The 14182-nt window shown below is 39.0% G+C and overlaps 1 protein-coding gene across 3 annotated transcripts in view; it reads right to left on the bottom strand.

Moving 5' to 3' along the window:
- RPS6KA2 (ribosomal protein S6 kinase A2) overlaps nt 1–14182 on the bottom strand; it is a 301250-nt gene that overhangs the window by 267058 nt on the left and 20010 nt on the right. For all 3 annotated transcript variants that reach the window (XM_068676930.1, XM_068676932.1, XM_068676928.1), the window contains one exon: nt 12641–12685. In XM_068676930.1, coding sequence (XP_068533031.1) covers nt 12641–12685 — 45 coding nt within the window. The remainder of the gene's footprint in view (nt 1–12640; nt 12686–14182) is intronic.

Genomic DNA, 14182 nt, shown 5'->3' with positions numbered 1-14182 from the left:
CCTTTCTTCATGCAGAGAAGAAAGCTGATCCTGACCTCCCACATCCTTTTTTTTTTTTTTTTAAATAACTATTAGAGAAGTCACACAGGAAGCTCTCCTGCTTCCGCTTTAACAAATTCAGTCCACTATTTATTTTGCACTATATGAGATCAAAATATCTCAGAAACAAGGAGAAGCAATTAAGTTGTTTCAGTCTTGAAGATCTGGTTATGACAATAAACTTTGCATACGCAATGCATAGAGAGACTTGGATGCCCAGATCAGTCACCTGACTCTGTAGTACTCCTCCCTTGGCTTCTAACCTCATTAGGACAATTATTTTTGATCTGATGGGAAGAAAAAACTTGTTCCTCAAATCTACCTGGTAAAACCCTAGCCTCTCAGGCAGGCCTGTTGTCTTCACACAGAGGACGGCAGTATCTCTCCCTTTAAGCTGCAGAACAGTGTTCAGCCATGTGCATTGTAAGGAAGCCAGCTATTCAGGCCTAGAGAAACTCCCCTGTCCAGCTACTAAAAAGCTAAAGCATTTTTGTTTTCCTTCTCTTTCCTGCCAGACTATAAGCAAGGAGATTCACCCTGCAATGCCACAGGAGGCATCCGGTGCCTGTATTCTCCACTGCAAAGCGAACAGGATTTGCAGGTGCTCACCATTCTCCAGAAAGCCTTTAATTAACACAAAAGAACACCCTAATCTGGGTTAGATTTACTCTTCAAAATAGCACAAATCTTTATACCCAGATAGCTGGGGAAACAGCCTACACTGCTGCTCCTGCAGTCAGCATCTGCCTTGTGCAGCATTTATGGTGTCATTAAATGCTCCCCTGAGCTGTCAGCTGGAGACACAAGACCGCGCTGCGTTGCTCGCAGAGAAGTTCCTCCAACTGTTCACGTGTGGAGCATGTCTACATTAAAGGAGAATGAAAGGGGCAGGAGGGTAAGCTAGGGAAAGCAGTACTTTAATGGCCCATTCCTCCCACAGAACCAGGCCCTGATCTCGCTCCAGCTGTACCACTGGGATACTGTGCCTCTGCTCAGCAGAAAGGATCAGAAGTTCTGCTTAAGTTAGCCTGCATAAGTATCCTGTAAACATTTGCTCTGCATGTTTCCTGCCGGCCAGTCTGATTTAGAGAAGCCAGCTATGCCTTTACATATATCAGCAAAGCTGAGGGCTAAAACCTTCAGCAAGAATGAGGATTATTGTGCCAGGAATAAATTATCACGTTTAAGGAGGTTCAGTAGATTGTCATAGCTGAACAACCTCTCCCCCCCTTAATAACATCAGCTAAAAAAAAATTGACTTGGTACTCCAGAAGTACCTTGACTTCACATTCATAACTGTGTCATAAGCAAAACCTGTTAGAAAGGAGGTTCACAAGTGTTCACTGATATTTACAGCTGTTTAGATCACCAAGTAGTAACATTCTTGTCTTCCTTTTGCTGTCAGAAGTATGCTTGCAATGCCCTTTTAAAGGCCACCAAGACAGCAATCTAAATACCATGATGTAGTTGTAATATCTTGAAGGCAAACAAACAAACAAAAAAAGTAGAAATATTTATAGAACAGATATTAGATATAGGCCTTCACAAGCAAACAACACCACAGAAGAAATACAGAAAACATTTCTGTTTAAGCCTACTTCAATTCATTCTGCAATAGCCAGAAGGATTTTCAGCTCCAGCCAGAGGGTATGGATGGATGGATTTCCCAAGAAAACATCCTGTGGCTGTCCTCTTAACACTACCATGAAAGACTCACCGTAGTACCAGCATCAGACCTGGCAAACTAATCCATTTTACAGTCCAAGTCAAATCCAAGTCATTTTACACACATAGCAAGCACTGCCCATGGCTCCAAGTTTTCTGAAAAGTGAATACTGCAAAGATGAAACATTCCACAGGCAAGAGAAGCAATTGAAATGCCATGCCTATCTATTCTGTACTTATAGCCATAGCACAGTGTACAAAACTTAACTGGCAGATATAACTAAATATAACTAAAGTACCAGAAAAGGTAACGACTAAAAATCTCAGGTCCCTACAGCATACTTCCAGCCCGCAAAAATTGGAATTGAATGCAAGTGTCAGGTTTGTTGAAGAGCCTTGGTCAAATTGTCTCATTTTCTCCCGAAGCTGATATGACAAATTATAGTGCTTTAAAGACATCCATTAGAAGAAAGAATAGAAGAAACTGGTAAAAGCATGCAAGAACAAGAATAATTTCCTATTGCCTTATGCAGTCACAACAGTGATTCATCAGCCAGTTAAACAGTTAGTCTATATGGAAGCTGAACTTAAATTTCTTCTTTTCCAATTCAGATATTCTAGCTGGTTTTAACCACAGTTACAGCTTAAAATATTCGATTTTGTTTTAAATGCTGCATTTGCAAAAGTATTCACTGCAGAACTGAAGTATCGGGGAAGTTGAAGTGAGGATCCAGGAGTCACACAGTGTTTGAGTGACTCCCAGCTGATCTCCATGAGGACACCTGCTTGTCTGCCTAAAAGGCAGATAGTTCTCAAATTTCTGCTTCAAACCTAGAGAGACTGCATAGCTCCAGGAAGGGCAGCTGGATTCTGCCTGGTTTCTTCTTCAACAGGATTACATCAGCTTTAGCTAGACAATGCAGCCTCCAGGGTTTTCAAATTCTGTGATGAGCATGAAGGAAACAAAAAAGCACACATTTTTCACTTGCAAACTGAGTATATACCCATTAGTCTTGGGCATTTTTTTGTTATTAAATATTCTTTTTAATGTGGTTACTTCAAGGTTGACTATAAACAGTACATACAGCAACCCTCCCAGCACCAGTTATTTATTCAAAAGCTGGCTCTGAGGACCAAAGAGGTGTGCAAGTCTGCCAGCTTACACACAGCATGACAAACCATATTTCAGGAAAAATGACTCAGTAAGTTCAAAATGTTTTACACATTTAATTAAGCCTTACACTAACTCCAGTTGGCAAGCATGAGTATGAATCATGGAAGCTAGATCACAGGAGCAGCTCAGAGCAACACATGAACTTAAATGCTTACTCTGGGAGCTGAATAATTACTACAGCAGGAATCCAAGAGGAAACATTTTGCTACATAGGCAATACACTGTGGATAGGAAGAAAGGGGGGGGAAAAATAACTAAGCACAGATGCTGACCAACCAATACTAGTATGGGCATTAACATCAACCCCTCTTACAATCCTCAGCATGTCACCAACTGAAGCTGGAGCACTCATCCTCTATTCTCGTTTTAATGTCTTCTACAAAAACTGTGTCCAAAAATGGATGGCACATCTAGCCCAAATACTAATAGGAAGAGACAGTGGTAATGCCATTAGCATGAAGTTGTTCATAGTTGGGCATGTCATTTAATTTACTCAATAGTTAACACATTTATTATGTGACACTCTTTTGAGTGATGCAAGACACTGCAGTATCCTGAGCTTCTTGAATTAAGTATATGTCCTATGATGCAATATTGATCTGAAAAAGAGACCTGCTGCTGCTAGCAGAAAAAGATCAAGTTTATGTAATGTAATCCTGGTGCTAACATGAAATACATTATACAGATACCCATATATTTTCCTGTTGTTCATAGGTTACCCATCCACAAGACTTGCGACAATTCACTGAGAAAATGACTGAGAAGAAACTTTTAGTATCTGGAGACCCAGAAGACTGTAAAACCGTGCAACAGGTGTCTAGTTTAGAAGGATCCACAACATGCCCATAACAGAGCTATAAATCACTTCCCATCAAGACATAAAATTCGAGACTAACAGCAACTTTAAAAGATATATAATATACCACTAGATCATTGCAGAGAAGTGGAAGTGAGATGTGAAGTCATTGTCCTTTGCTCCCTTCCACCATTTGAAGTTTTATAAGTAGATTGCAATGAAGTAATAAGTTACCATATGATATTAGTACTACTTATGTCTCCCTCTCTATCGTCATTGTGCTGACCTGCACAACAGTTTCCCCAACCAATACAGGGCCCACAAGATCAAGGGCACTTGGACTAAATGTCAGAGGCAAACAAACACCTCCACTTGCTTCTTGCTCTCACTCAAGTTATGAGGTTGGCACAGCAAAGGCAGTGTTAACATCCTGCAAGTCCTGAAGAAGACAGCACTAAACATTTGATGCTTTGTTCCTATTTCTTTTCCATCACACTGGTAATAGGACTGCTACACAAAATATCAAAAACAGTGATGGAAGCAACAGGAAGGCTACAGCAATGCTGTGTCCTTCCTCCCACTGTAACAATAACAAAACAATCGGTGATTGGGAAAGAGGTGAGCAGCTTTACATAACTTTGCCTTAGCAAACAGGCCTTACATCAGTAAAAATCATCCCTTTTACTCGCTTCCGGGAACAATGGTGTGCATTGCTGCTAGCACTGACCAGAGCCGCCCAATTTAGGAGATTACTGTCTTCTTTCATGGCCTTCCACAAAACCAGCTTAAAAATTCACCATGTTCAAGACCTGCTGCTGCTCACTACCTCCTGCACGGCTTGCAAGGTGTCCAGCGATTGCTATAGCATATTTTCACTGTTTCCATCACTCATCTGGATCAAAGCTCCATCTTACACAGCTGCCCTGATGTTGACATCACAGCCCACTCAAAAGAGCTTAGTTTATTCCAGAGACCAGACATTTCTCATCTATTTGATAATATTTCCAGAGCAAAGGCTTATCTCCTTCTCTCTCTTGAAATACTCCATTCCCTATATAAGACGTGCTCTGTGCCTCTAGTGTAGATCTACAACAACACTAACAAATTTAAAGAAAATGGGTACTCTTTCAGTTTTCAACTAGAAATTTTACATAGCATTACACATACTATGCCTAATTATTTGGCTTTGATCTCTTGCACTGTGAGGGACAAAATAATTAGAGCAATGTCACTTGTGCACCTACGGAGAACCTAGAGAGGGAGTTCCTTCTTGTACCACCAAACACATCTCAGGGTGACTCACCTTACCCAGCACCTACCTGCTGGGGTGACATTCCCGGCACCAAGGAACAAAGGCCACTTTTAGACCAAGTTGCATGTTGACAAGCAGGCCAGACCAAGGAAGCTGCCCTAGGGAAGCTTCTCTTCAGACTCCTTCAGCCCACCTCTGCCATCAACTCCCTCTGCAGGGCTGTGGCAGGACAGGCTCTGGGCAAAAATCAGGCCACAGAGGTCCACTGTGTCCAGCCCAGCCAGCAATGCCACCACTAGGAGGATGAGGAGTGTTAAGCTTTGTTTTTAGGAACAGAAAATAGCCTTCCTTCTCCCATTGCTCTCCTTCTAAGGAGCTTTCCAGGATGATTTGAAAGGAGATGAAGAGACCAAGCATTTCAAATAGATTGTTTTTAGTTAAAAGTGTATAAAACCACTCTTAGCATTACCTCCCTATTCAGCTAGACAGGATGCTCGAGGTAAGCTTCAAGACCACAGCTGCAGCACATCAAGCAGGGCACTCTGCACCTTTAACGACCTGTGCTGTAACAGCCCTCAGACACCCTGTAGGGTGGAGAAATTAACAGGTACACTCTTCCAATATAAGGCAGAAACAATTTTCAGGTGACAGCCAGAGAGGGCTCAGTGACCTAACCAAGGCACTTTTGCTTTTTAATTTCTGTGTATCAGCACCTGTTGTAGGAAGGATGATTCACATCCTTCAGTCTCCTTAAAAAGGAAAAACAGAAAATCATATTAAAAAGCTGCTGTAATAGATACCTGCACAAAATTTTTTTTTTTTGTAGAAGAAATACGTGAGACAATATACGTTAAACAAGCATATTAGTGCTTAACAGGAAGCATTCCACACACATTAAACAAGGCACATTCCTGGAAATAAGATTTTATTTATTTATTTATTTTAAACAGTAAAGTATTACTCATTCTGTTTTTATATTTTCTTCTGTAAGAGGTACTATTAAGTATTTCAGGTTTATCTCCTCACTGCAGATGAGAACTGAGAAACAAACTAAAAGAATAAAAAGAAGGTTTTACCTTGGTAAATGTTGAGGATTCCCTCAACTTCCAGATCACTAGAAGTGAGGAGTGTGATTGCTGCAGCGTATGAAAGGAACAGGCTATCTATTCAAGTTTTTAAACATGAATAAGCATACTTTAATATCATGTTTAAACCTCAAGGCACCACAAATGACAAAAGACATCAATAAAAAGGTAGAATATTTTAATCATCCATCAAACATGCAACTGTTCATTAGTACACAGAATGCTCTGCTTCCACCCCCCACCTCTTTCTTTTCAGATTGGTGACAGAAAGAATCCTACACCAGACTAAAAGAACCCAGTAATCAATCTGCTAATTACTGACTTCACACAAACAGCAATTAAAAAGGGAAAAAAGCAGCTACAAAACAGAAACAATAATAGTGAAATAACCATGAAGAAATCCAAGCCCACTCCAAATGACACAGATCTGAACAGTTAGAATTTGCAATTTACTAAGCTCCTTCCACACATTCAGAAGGAAGGTAATTATAAAACTTTAGGGTTTAACTTCACATAACTACTAAGAGGTCATTTGATCATTTTACCTACTTTAAGCAACTTAGGTATGAAAACCTATGTACAGATACTGAATCAGTTTTGAATACCGGGGAATTTGCAGTTAACTTCACACAGGCAGTGCTGTAAAAACACCCACCTGCAACCCTAGACATCAAATCTTTATATTCCAGCTCCACACTTCTCTGGGGTGGATGTAACCCTCCATCCTCTGTAGAGGTGTTTATACAAGGTGAATTTCCTGACACCTGTTACAAACAACTGGCCAAATGATATAAAACATCTGCTTAAGTATCCAGGTGCTCAAAGAACACCTTTTTCCCTTAATTTCCAAGCATGTTCAGAGCAACCACACAGTACAGATTTCACTTGCCACTAACACCCAACATGATATAACTCATGTGAAATTCTAGGAGTAACATACATGTGCAAGTACTGACTATAAGCCCTTTAAACTTGTACAAGTTCTGGGTTTGATTCATTTGATCAAATGTAGCCAGACAAGTTAATTACCCATGACTCCCCTTCTAGTCAACAAGGAAAACTAGGCAGGTCCTTGAATAAAAGAAACTGTACCCTAAAGCATGTAAGTACTTCAAAACAGAAGCTTGATACCTACAATGACAACAGGATAACTCTGTGTCTAGCACATGAATTTGAGAATATACTTTAGTCGAAGTTGGTGGAGCTACCATCTGATTTTCCCCATCTTATATCTGAAATAAAGCAGCTAGAGAAAAACTTTTCTTCCAGATCAGCAATGTTTGTCTTCCTTCATTCATTCTTTGCCATATCACTTTTTCTCTGGGGAAAGTTATTCATAAACCTTGGAAATAGCTAAAAGAATATACAGGTAGTGAGTGGAGGTAAAGAAGAGAAGAGGATTCAGGGGAAAGGGGTATTTCAACATGAAATTTGTATTTCAACATGTTTTTCATGAGAGCAAACAGGAGTCAGCAGGAACTTTAGAGGAAAATATAAACAATTGAATTTTTCAGTTCACTGTAATGAGGAATGATGGACCTCACCCTACAGCTACAGCCATCTATGTGTAAAACTGTCGTTTGTTTCCACTTAAAAAAAAAAAAAAAAAAGCACCACAGCTCTCTAGGAGGTACCATACACATCACAGAAACGGTTTATCCTTGACTCCAGGGACTTCCAAGTGACTCATCATTCTTGATGACACAAGGAGCTCACAGCTAACACATACTCTTGGGCAGGTAGCTGACATTGTGGGACAGGTTCATTTTCACGAGGAAATAGTCTTCCCACAGTTTTTTTTTTTTGTTTGTTCATTTGTTTTTTAATCCTTGTTCAAAATCAAGCATCCTAACTCTTTGACAACTCACATACAGTTGTAGGATTTCTTTTCCCCATTCAGCATGACATTTGCTCAGTGATGACTACTATGGTCCAGTCTGTGAAAATTATTATAAGAGCTTTAGAATGCAAATATTGCTACATACTGAGTGCCTGTCTGATTAATTGAATCAGAGTTGAGATTGCTTTGATGTTCACTTTGGAGTAAAAAAAAAAAAAAAAAAAAAAAAAAGTGGGGGAGAGAACCGGAGAACCTCACGCACAAAATTTCCCTGAACTATGTGAGTTGCACCATCCCACTACAGCAATATTTTTTGTATCATCAAGAAGAGAGGTGAGATCACTCCCACAACAAAGTCCTGATTCATTAAACACTTGAGATGACCATGTCCAGCACACATACGAGTCACACTTCAGCAGGAGTGACCATCAGCTGTAATCTGAGGCAAGGAAAATTCTGACACTTATTGTAATTACCAGCTATGTTGTTTCATAGCTAGGAACCCATCACACTTCCTCATTAGTGTCTCAGTGCATATTCACCCTGAATTCATTTTTGGTTCTCCAAGACCAAGGCTTCTGAGAAACTGGATGTGTCAGACATCAAGAATTCTCTAGGTGTTTTAACACAGGTTGTCACACACCGTAGGTCATCAGCATCTTCACAATAGATGCAGAAAGTACAAAGTCAGTTGTGGAATAACCCTTCACCTCCACCAGGATGTTTTCTACATAACTAGATACAAAATGGAGCATAAACTGAGTTCAATATTCATCCCAGAACAAACTGCAGTTTAGCTTAAAAAAATTAGACACTGTGGATGAATCCCCCAAAATATTAAAAAAAAAAAAAAGAAAAAAGTGATTTAAGATCAATTCAAAGTTATTACATATCAAACCCTCCATAAAAAATAAGTCTTGGAGATCCAAAAACCCCTTCAACACAAGAGTTAAACAACTTATATTGCCTTTATAGTATACTCTTAAGGAAACAAAAATGAGAAGGAGAACAGTGCCCGTAATTTGCTTCTTAAATATGTCACTAGTGTAATTTTGTAACAATGTATGCAAGGTCATCATTTCTCAGTAATCAGATGAGGACCTGCATTTGAGCTCACTCATATTTACATTTAGATAAAGAATCACGTGATCCCTGGAAGACTTGTATGGGTCTCTGTTTCAGATCAGCATGCAGCATAAAATCTGGACTCACAGTTAAAGTCATTCACTGACTAGCAGTCCTGGTGAACAAGTTGAAAATAAGCCACAAATGCACACTTTCAGCAACATAAGTCAACAGCAGACCGGGACTGCATTGGAAAAAGGCATTGCCAACAGGTTGTGGGCGATGATCCTTCCCTTCTACCCAGGGCTAGTGAGACATCTTCAGTGCTGCCTCCAGTTCTGGGCTCTCCAGTCCATGAGATACTGAAGCAAGCCCAAAGTGGATCACCACAAAAGCAATAAGGAATGAGAGCATCTGAAAAAAATGGGGGGGCTGAGAAAACGGGGGTTGTTTCACTATGGACATCATCATCATGGTAGCAGCACTAGAGCAATGAACATCAAGTCTTCACTGTTATGGGAGGTTTTATGCTGTCCTCAGTATGATCACAACACATGTTTCTTCAGCTAAGAAATAATGCCATCACTTCTATGTGTAACTTTAATAAAATAGTTAGTGCCATTAGAGTTTGGTCTTTCATTAAGATTCAATAAATTAATCTCCCTTGTGGACAGAGGCAGAGAGCCTGCAGTGCATGCTCTCCATGAGACAACTCTGGACACCCATCTTTGCTCCCTCTGATTTTATTGTTCACGCTTACATGACAGCATGCAGTGTCAGCAGAAAGTTGTGTGTGTTTTTGGAAACTCAGCCCAGGAGTTGACAGTAAATCCAGGTCCTGACATTTCCAGTTTTGCCTTGCAGATTTCATAGGGCAAAATCTAGAGGTTTTACACAGTTCTGTTTCTGGTTGGCTATCAGCACTTCTACTGCATCTCTCCCCTCTACTTTCCTGAAACTCCTCTACAAGCCTTCAGCTAGAGCATACAACCCCCCCCACCCCCCCCTTGTAAGGGTGAAACAAGTTGAAGCAAAGTAACACTAGCTTCAAATGCAGCGATTTCAGAGTGCTATGAGCCATCTTGCACATATGCTCACTGTCTAAGAAGGATGTGACAAAGAACATTGCTGCCAACTGCAACTTCAAGGAAGAATTTAGATAGAATATAAATGCTTAACTTGGACCTAGACCAGACCACAAAGCACAGTGCCTTTAAGTATGTGTTTGTGCCTCTAATATGTGGTCAAGCTTATTATTTCCTATTTTATATTTATATATGTATAAATAAAATATGTTTATATATATTTAAATATTTTATTTATATTTTTATATGTATATATAAAGTATATTTCTCTTTGACCAGTTTGTCAAAAAGAATCACGTTATGGAAAAACTGGATCCCAGAAGTCTAAACGAAGACTTCTCCACAAGCTAGAAGTTCCCTCTCAAGGAAATTTCCATCAGCCAACTTGCTTGCCTTTGTGACAGGACAAGCAGTCCATGGTTTTAGGAGGGTCTGCTCGAGGAATACCTTGATGAGAGCAACCCTAAGTAGCCCAGGTACACAGCTCTAGAGCAGCCCTGTCACATGCTGCTCTGGAAATGAAACATGCCTCAAACACTTGCTGTTTCCAAAAATCCCATTAATCAACTATGCCCTCCAAGACATTAAAGAACTTCTCCAACAGCAAGATCAGCCTCAGAAGAATATGAAGTACTGTTTCTATAATTCATTTGTCATCATCTCATCTGTCTGTACCATACATTTGATAAGAGAAACAGCAGGAAGCCTACGTAGCCTAAAGCAAGCTCATGACAAACGTCCTCTGAGCAAATGTCACCTATTGCATTACATGATTTCAATTCACCCCTTAAGTCATACTTCAATGGTTTATGGAAAAACTCTTTGAGATTGGGCACAGTCAGGATATCAGTAAGAGTCACCTTAGCTGCAGTCAGCTCTCTTCAAGAGCACTGCAGTAAGATGCAAGCTTCATAGAAATAAAATGGGCTTACAGACTAAGCCAGACAAAGTCTGAAATAACATGACAGCAGCAGAGGAAGGGGAGAAGAAAACAAAAAGTTTCTTATTATATTCTCTGTAGAACTATATAACAAAACCACACAGAGTGAAGTTCAGTGAATAGTGAGGGCACTTCTACATTTCACTGTCATATTTTGCTGCCAAGGATTTGTTAGTAGTCACCGTGTGCATGTTTTCTAATGCATAATTACAGCAGGTTTTTCAGCCAGGCATAAGGACCTCATTCCCATTTGAAACACAGACACAGCAATTACTGAAGTGGGAGCAGACATACAGGAGATAAACACAATTACAGATACCAAATAGCAAATTGTAATACTTAAAGCAGTAAACACATTTAAAAAAAAAAAAAAAAGAGAGAGAGAGAGAGAGAGAGAGAGAGAGAGAAACCTCAGTCCTGTTTTCTCTAAGTAATCATTAAACACTTTTTTTTTCCACCAAAGTTAAAACTTAAGAATCATAAGATGCATCCCTAATGAAAATTAACTAGGTTTAAATTCATTTAGGAAATGAAGCAAAAATAATCCTCCTAAAGCTCAAGAGTCCACTACCCAGAATTTTAATCCTCAGCAATATTCTGAAAAGATGTGACGAGGCCAGTTACCTGCAATTAATTTCAGCCCCCAGCTTTTTGAAAATAATTTTTGTCCTTTTTAAAATGGAAAAAGTGGAGAAATTTACACTTTGAAGTTATATCTATTTCACAGAGCTCAAAACTGAGACTTTATTTCACTTTCTAACATTATCAGGTTGAAACTTTTCCTTTGGCATAGCAGAAAGCAAGAAAAACTTATCCTCTACCAAAACCCAAGCATCACAAAGGTAAAATGTGAAATTCCAAAGAGTAAGAGAAGCTTGCTGGAAGTTAGGAAACAGGAGCTTAGTGTTTTTAGAAGTGGCAATTCAGGGAAACATATTTGTAATCTCCCTTCAGCCCTGGAGAGATTTTAAGTCTCCTTTACTTTTTGAAATAAGGAAGTTTCTAATTATCTTTCAAGCACCCTTTGTTTACTCTACTCAGACCTGCAGAAGTACCTTTTACTGACACCTGTGTTCAGCAGCATCCCAATTTATAGTCAAGTTTTATAGTCAAGTTTTGCACTTGGCTCATCATAATAATGAATGTTGATTTGTTCTCACTTGCTTTGTATCTTCTTATCACATTCTATTTGGCATTTAAGATCTTTGAGACAATAATCGTTTTCCTGCAATTCTTTGTAGAAAAATAGCACAATAGTACAATGCTACAATAATGCAAATAATAAACTCATTAAAAGGTTAACTTGATCTTGTGCTGGAGGAAGTGCCAGCCTAATAGATGAACAGGAATGAATTCAAAGCTTAATAGCATATAGAGCTGATTAAGCAGGTACAATTCACAATACAGAAGCAGTGTTATGATGACGGCTACTCTTCCTGAAGCCATTACACAATTTTCTCTGTAAGAAATATATAGATCTAGGGAAGTTGTGTGCCCTTCATTAGAAAGCTAGTAGAAAAACAATATCTGTAAAATAAAACTCTCTAGCCTCCAGTTAGATGACTATGACTAAAAACAGGTTGTTTCTTGCATCTTCAGGGCTTGAAGCATGGAGATATGAGATAGAGACCTTTTATTTCCATGAAGGCAAAGAGATGATATAACAGTTTACTAATATATGGGAGACAAAGAGACTTACCTCTTTTACAGGTTCTTCATCCAGGGTAACATCTTCCACCACAGGCTAATGAAAAGATAAAAAAAGAAAGGAAAAACATATCGTAAATATACATTATTGCATATATAATATTGCATTATTGCATAGGTATGGCCCTAAGCCAAGATTTAGTGCAAAATGTAGTCAGTTTACATTTAGTCTGTTAAATCACTCTAAATTTGTACTACCACACCAGGCATGTTATTCACACTTAACACTGACAAATTAACCTTTGAATCCAAGAGGATCTGCTTTCTCTCAGGGAGACACATAAACTAAGATAAAACTACATACTATTTGCTGAGTCTGCACATTACTTATTCAGGTGTCAGCACCTTTAGAGGTATATACTTACTCTATATTTACTATATTTATCTCTCTGAGAGAAAGCACATAGAACACTGATACTAAAATTGCTGATGAATTATCAAAGCTGGGTTTGTCATAGAAATACACAAGAATGAATGAAGAATTAAACCAGATTATTCATTAATAAGCTAAACTGGAGAACAAGAAGAGTATTTCTTGCTGAGGAGAAGAGAGAATATATGTATGCTTGGAAAAGATTTTCCAAGCACTCAAATTCCATGTGAATATTAACATTTAACTTTTCATGCTCAGCTCAAGTCTACGTGACAAACCCTTTAGGAAACAAGTTGAAAGATTAGAGCTTGAGAATGCATCCATTCCTTGGGAAAACACTTCCAAGGCTGTAACTTGCTACCCCATCCATCCAGCTTGAGAGGGATCAATAACTTTGAATAAGCACAAAGAAATTCCGGAGCCAGCAAATATCAGTGTTCTTGCTTACTTGTCAGACAATTAATGACCTCCTGAGTCAACAGGTAAAAGAAATAGGACTTTGTTCCAATCTCCCCTTGCAAAACATAATACAGAATATGCCGTCAACGCATACCTCCTTATGAAACAATTGATTTACAATAAATGTTGTCTTTAATATCTGCAAGTCATTCACCCAAGTCATGCACAGGCACTCTTAAATGCATTTATTTTAAAAGGTTTTCTGGCATCAAGAGAGGGACGAGAAGCAGGTCCATATGTATAAGACAGCGGAACTGTCTCCCTCCTTGTCTACCAACTGTGAAAAGCTTCCGTGAAAAAGAACAACTTGCAGACAGTCATGAAAACATTTTATCCCACACAGACTCAGAGCCCATGACAGCTCCCTAGAAGGGGTTCAGTCACAAATGTTTAAGCTGCAGCCAACTCATTAAAGAGTCATTGCCATCACCGATGGAAAAGATGACTGGTCTTCAAGGACAATAGCCCATGAGAGACAAAATTAATTTTTACGCTCCTTAACTAGATTTGAGCAAATGATTCTTTAGGAGAATATGACTTCCACAATATGACTTTAGAGGGTTATAAGCTCTAGCATGTATTTAATTTGCTTAAAAGATACCAATAAATTAAAGAGACTAAGTGGTGCTTTATCTGTTGTTCTTATCTAAGCCACAAAAAGTTTACACCTGTAATTCCTTAATCATCTGTAAACTTTTTATA

This window comes from Anas acuta, chromosome 3, assembly GCF_963932015.1.
Source record: "Anas acuta chromosome 3, bAnaAcu1.1, whole genome shotgun sequence".
NCBI classification, from domain to species: domain Eukaryota; kingdom Metazoa; phylum Chordata; class Aves; order Anseriformes; family Anatidae; genus Anas; species Anas acuta.
This window is presented reverse-complemented; position numbering and strand designations above follow the sequence as displayed.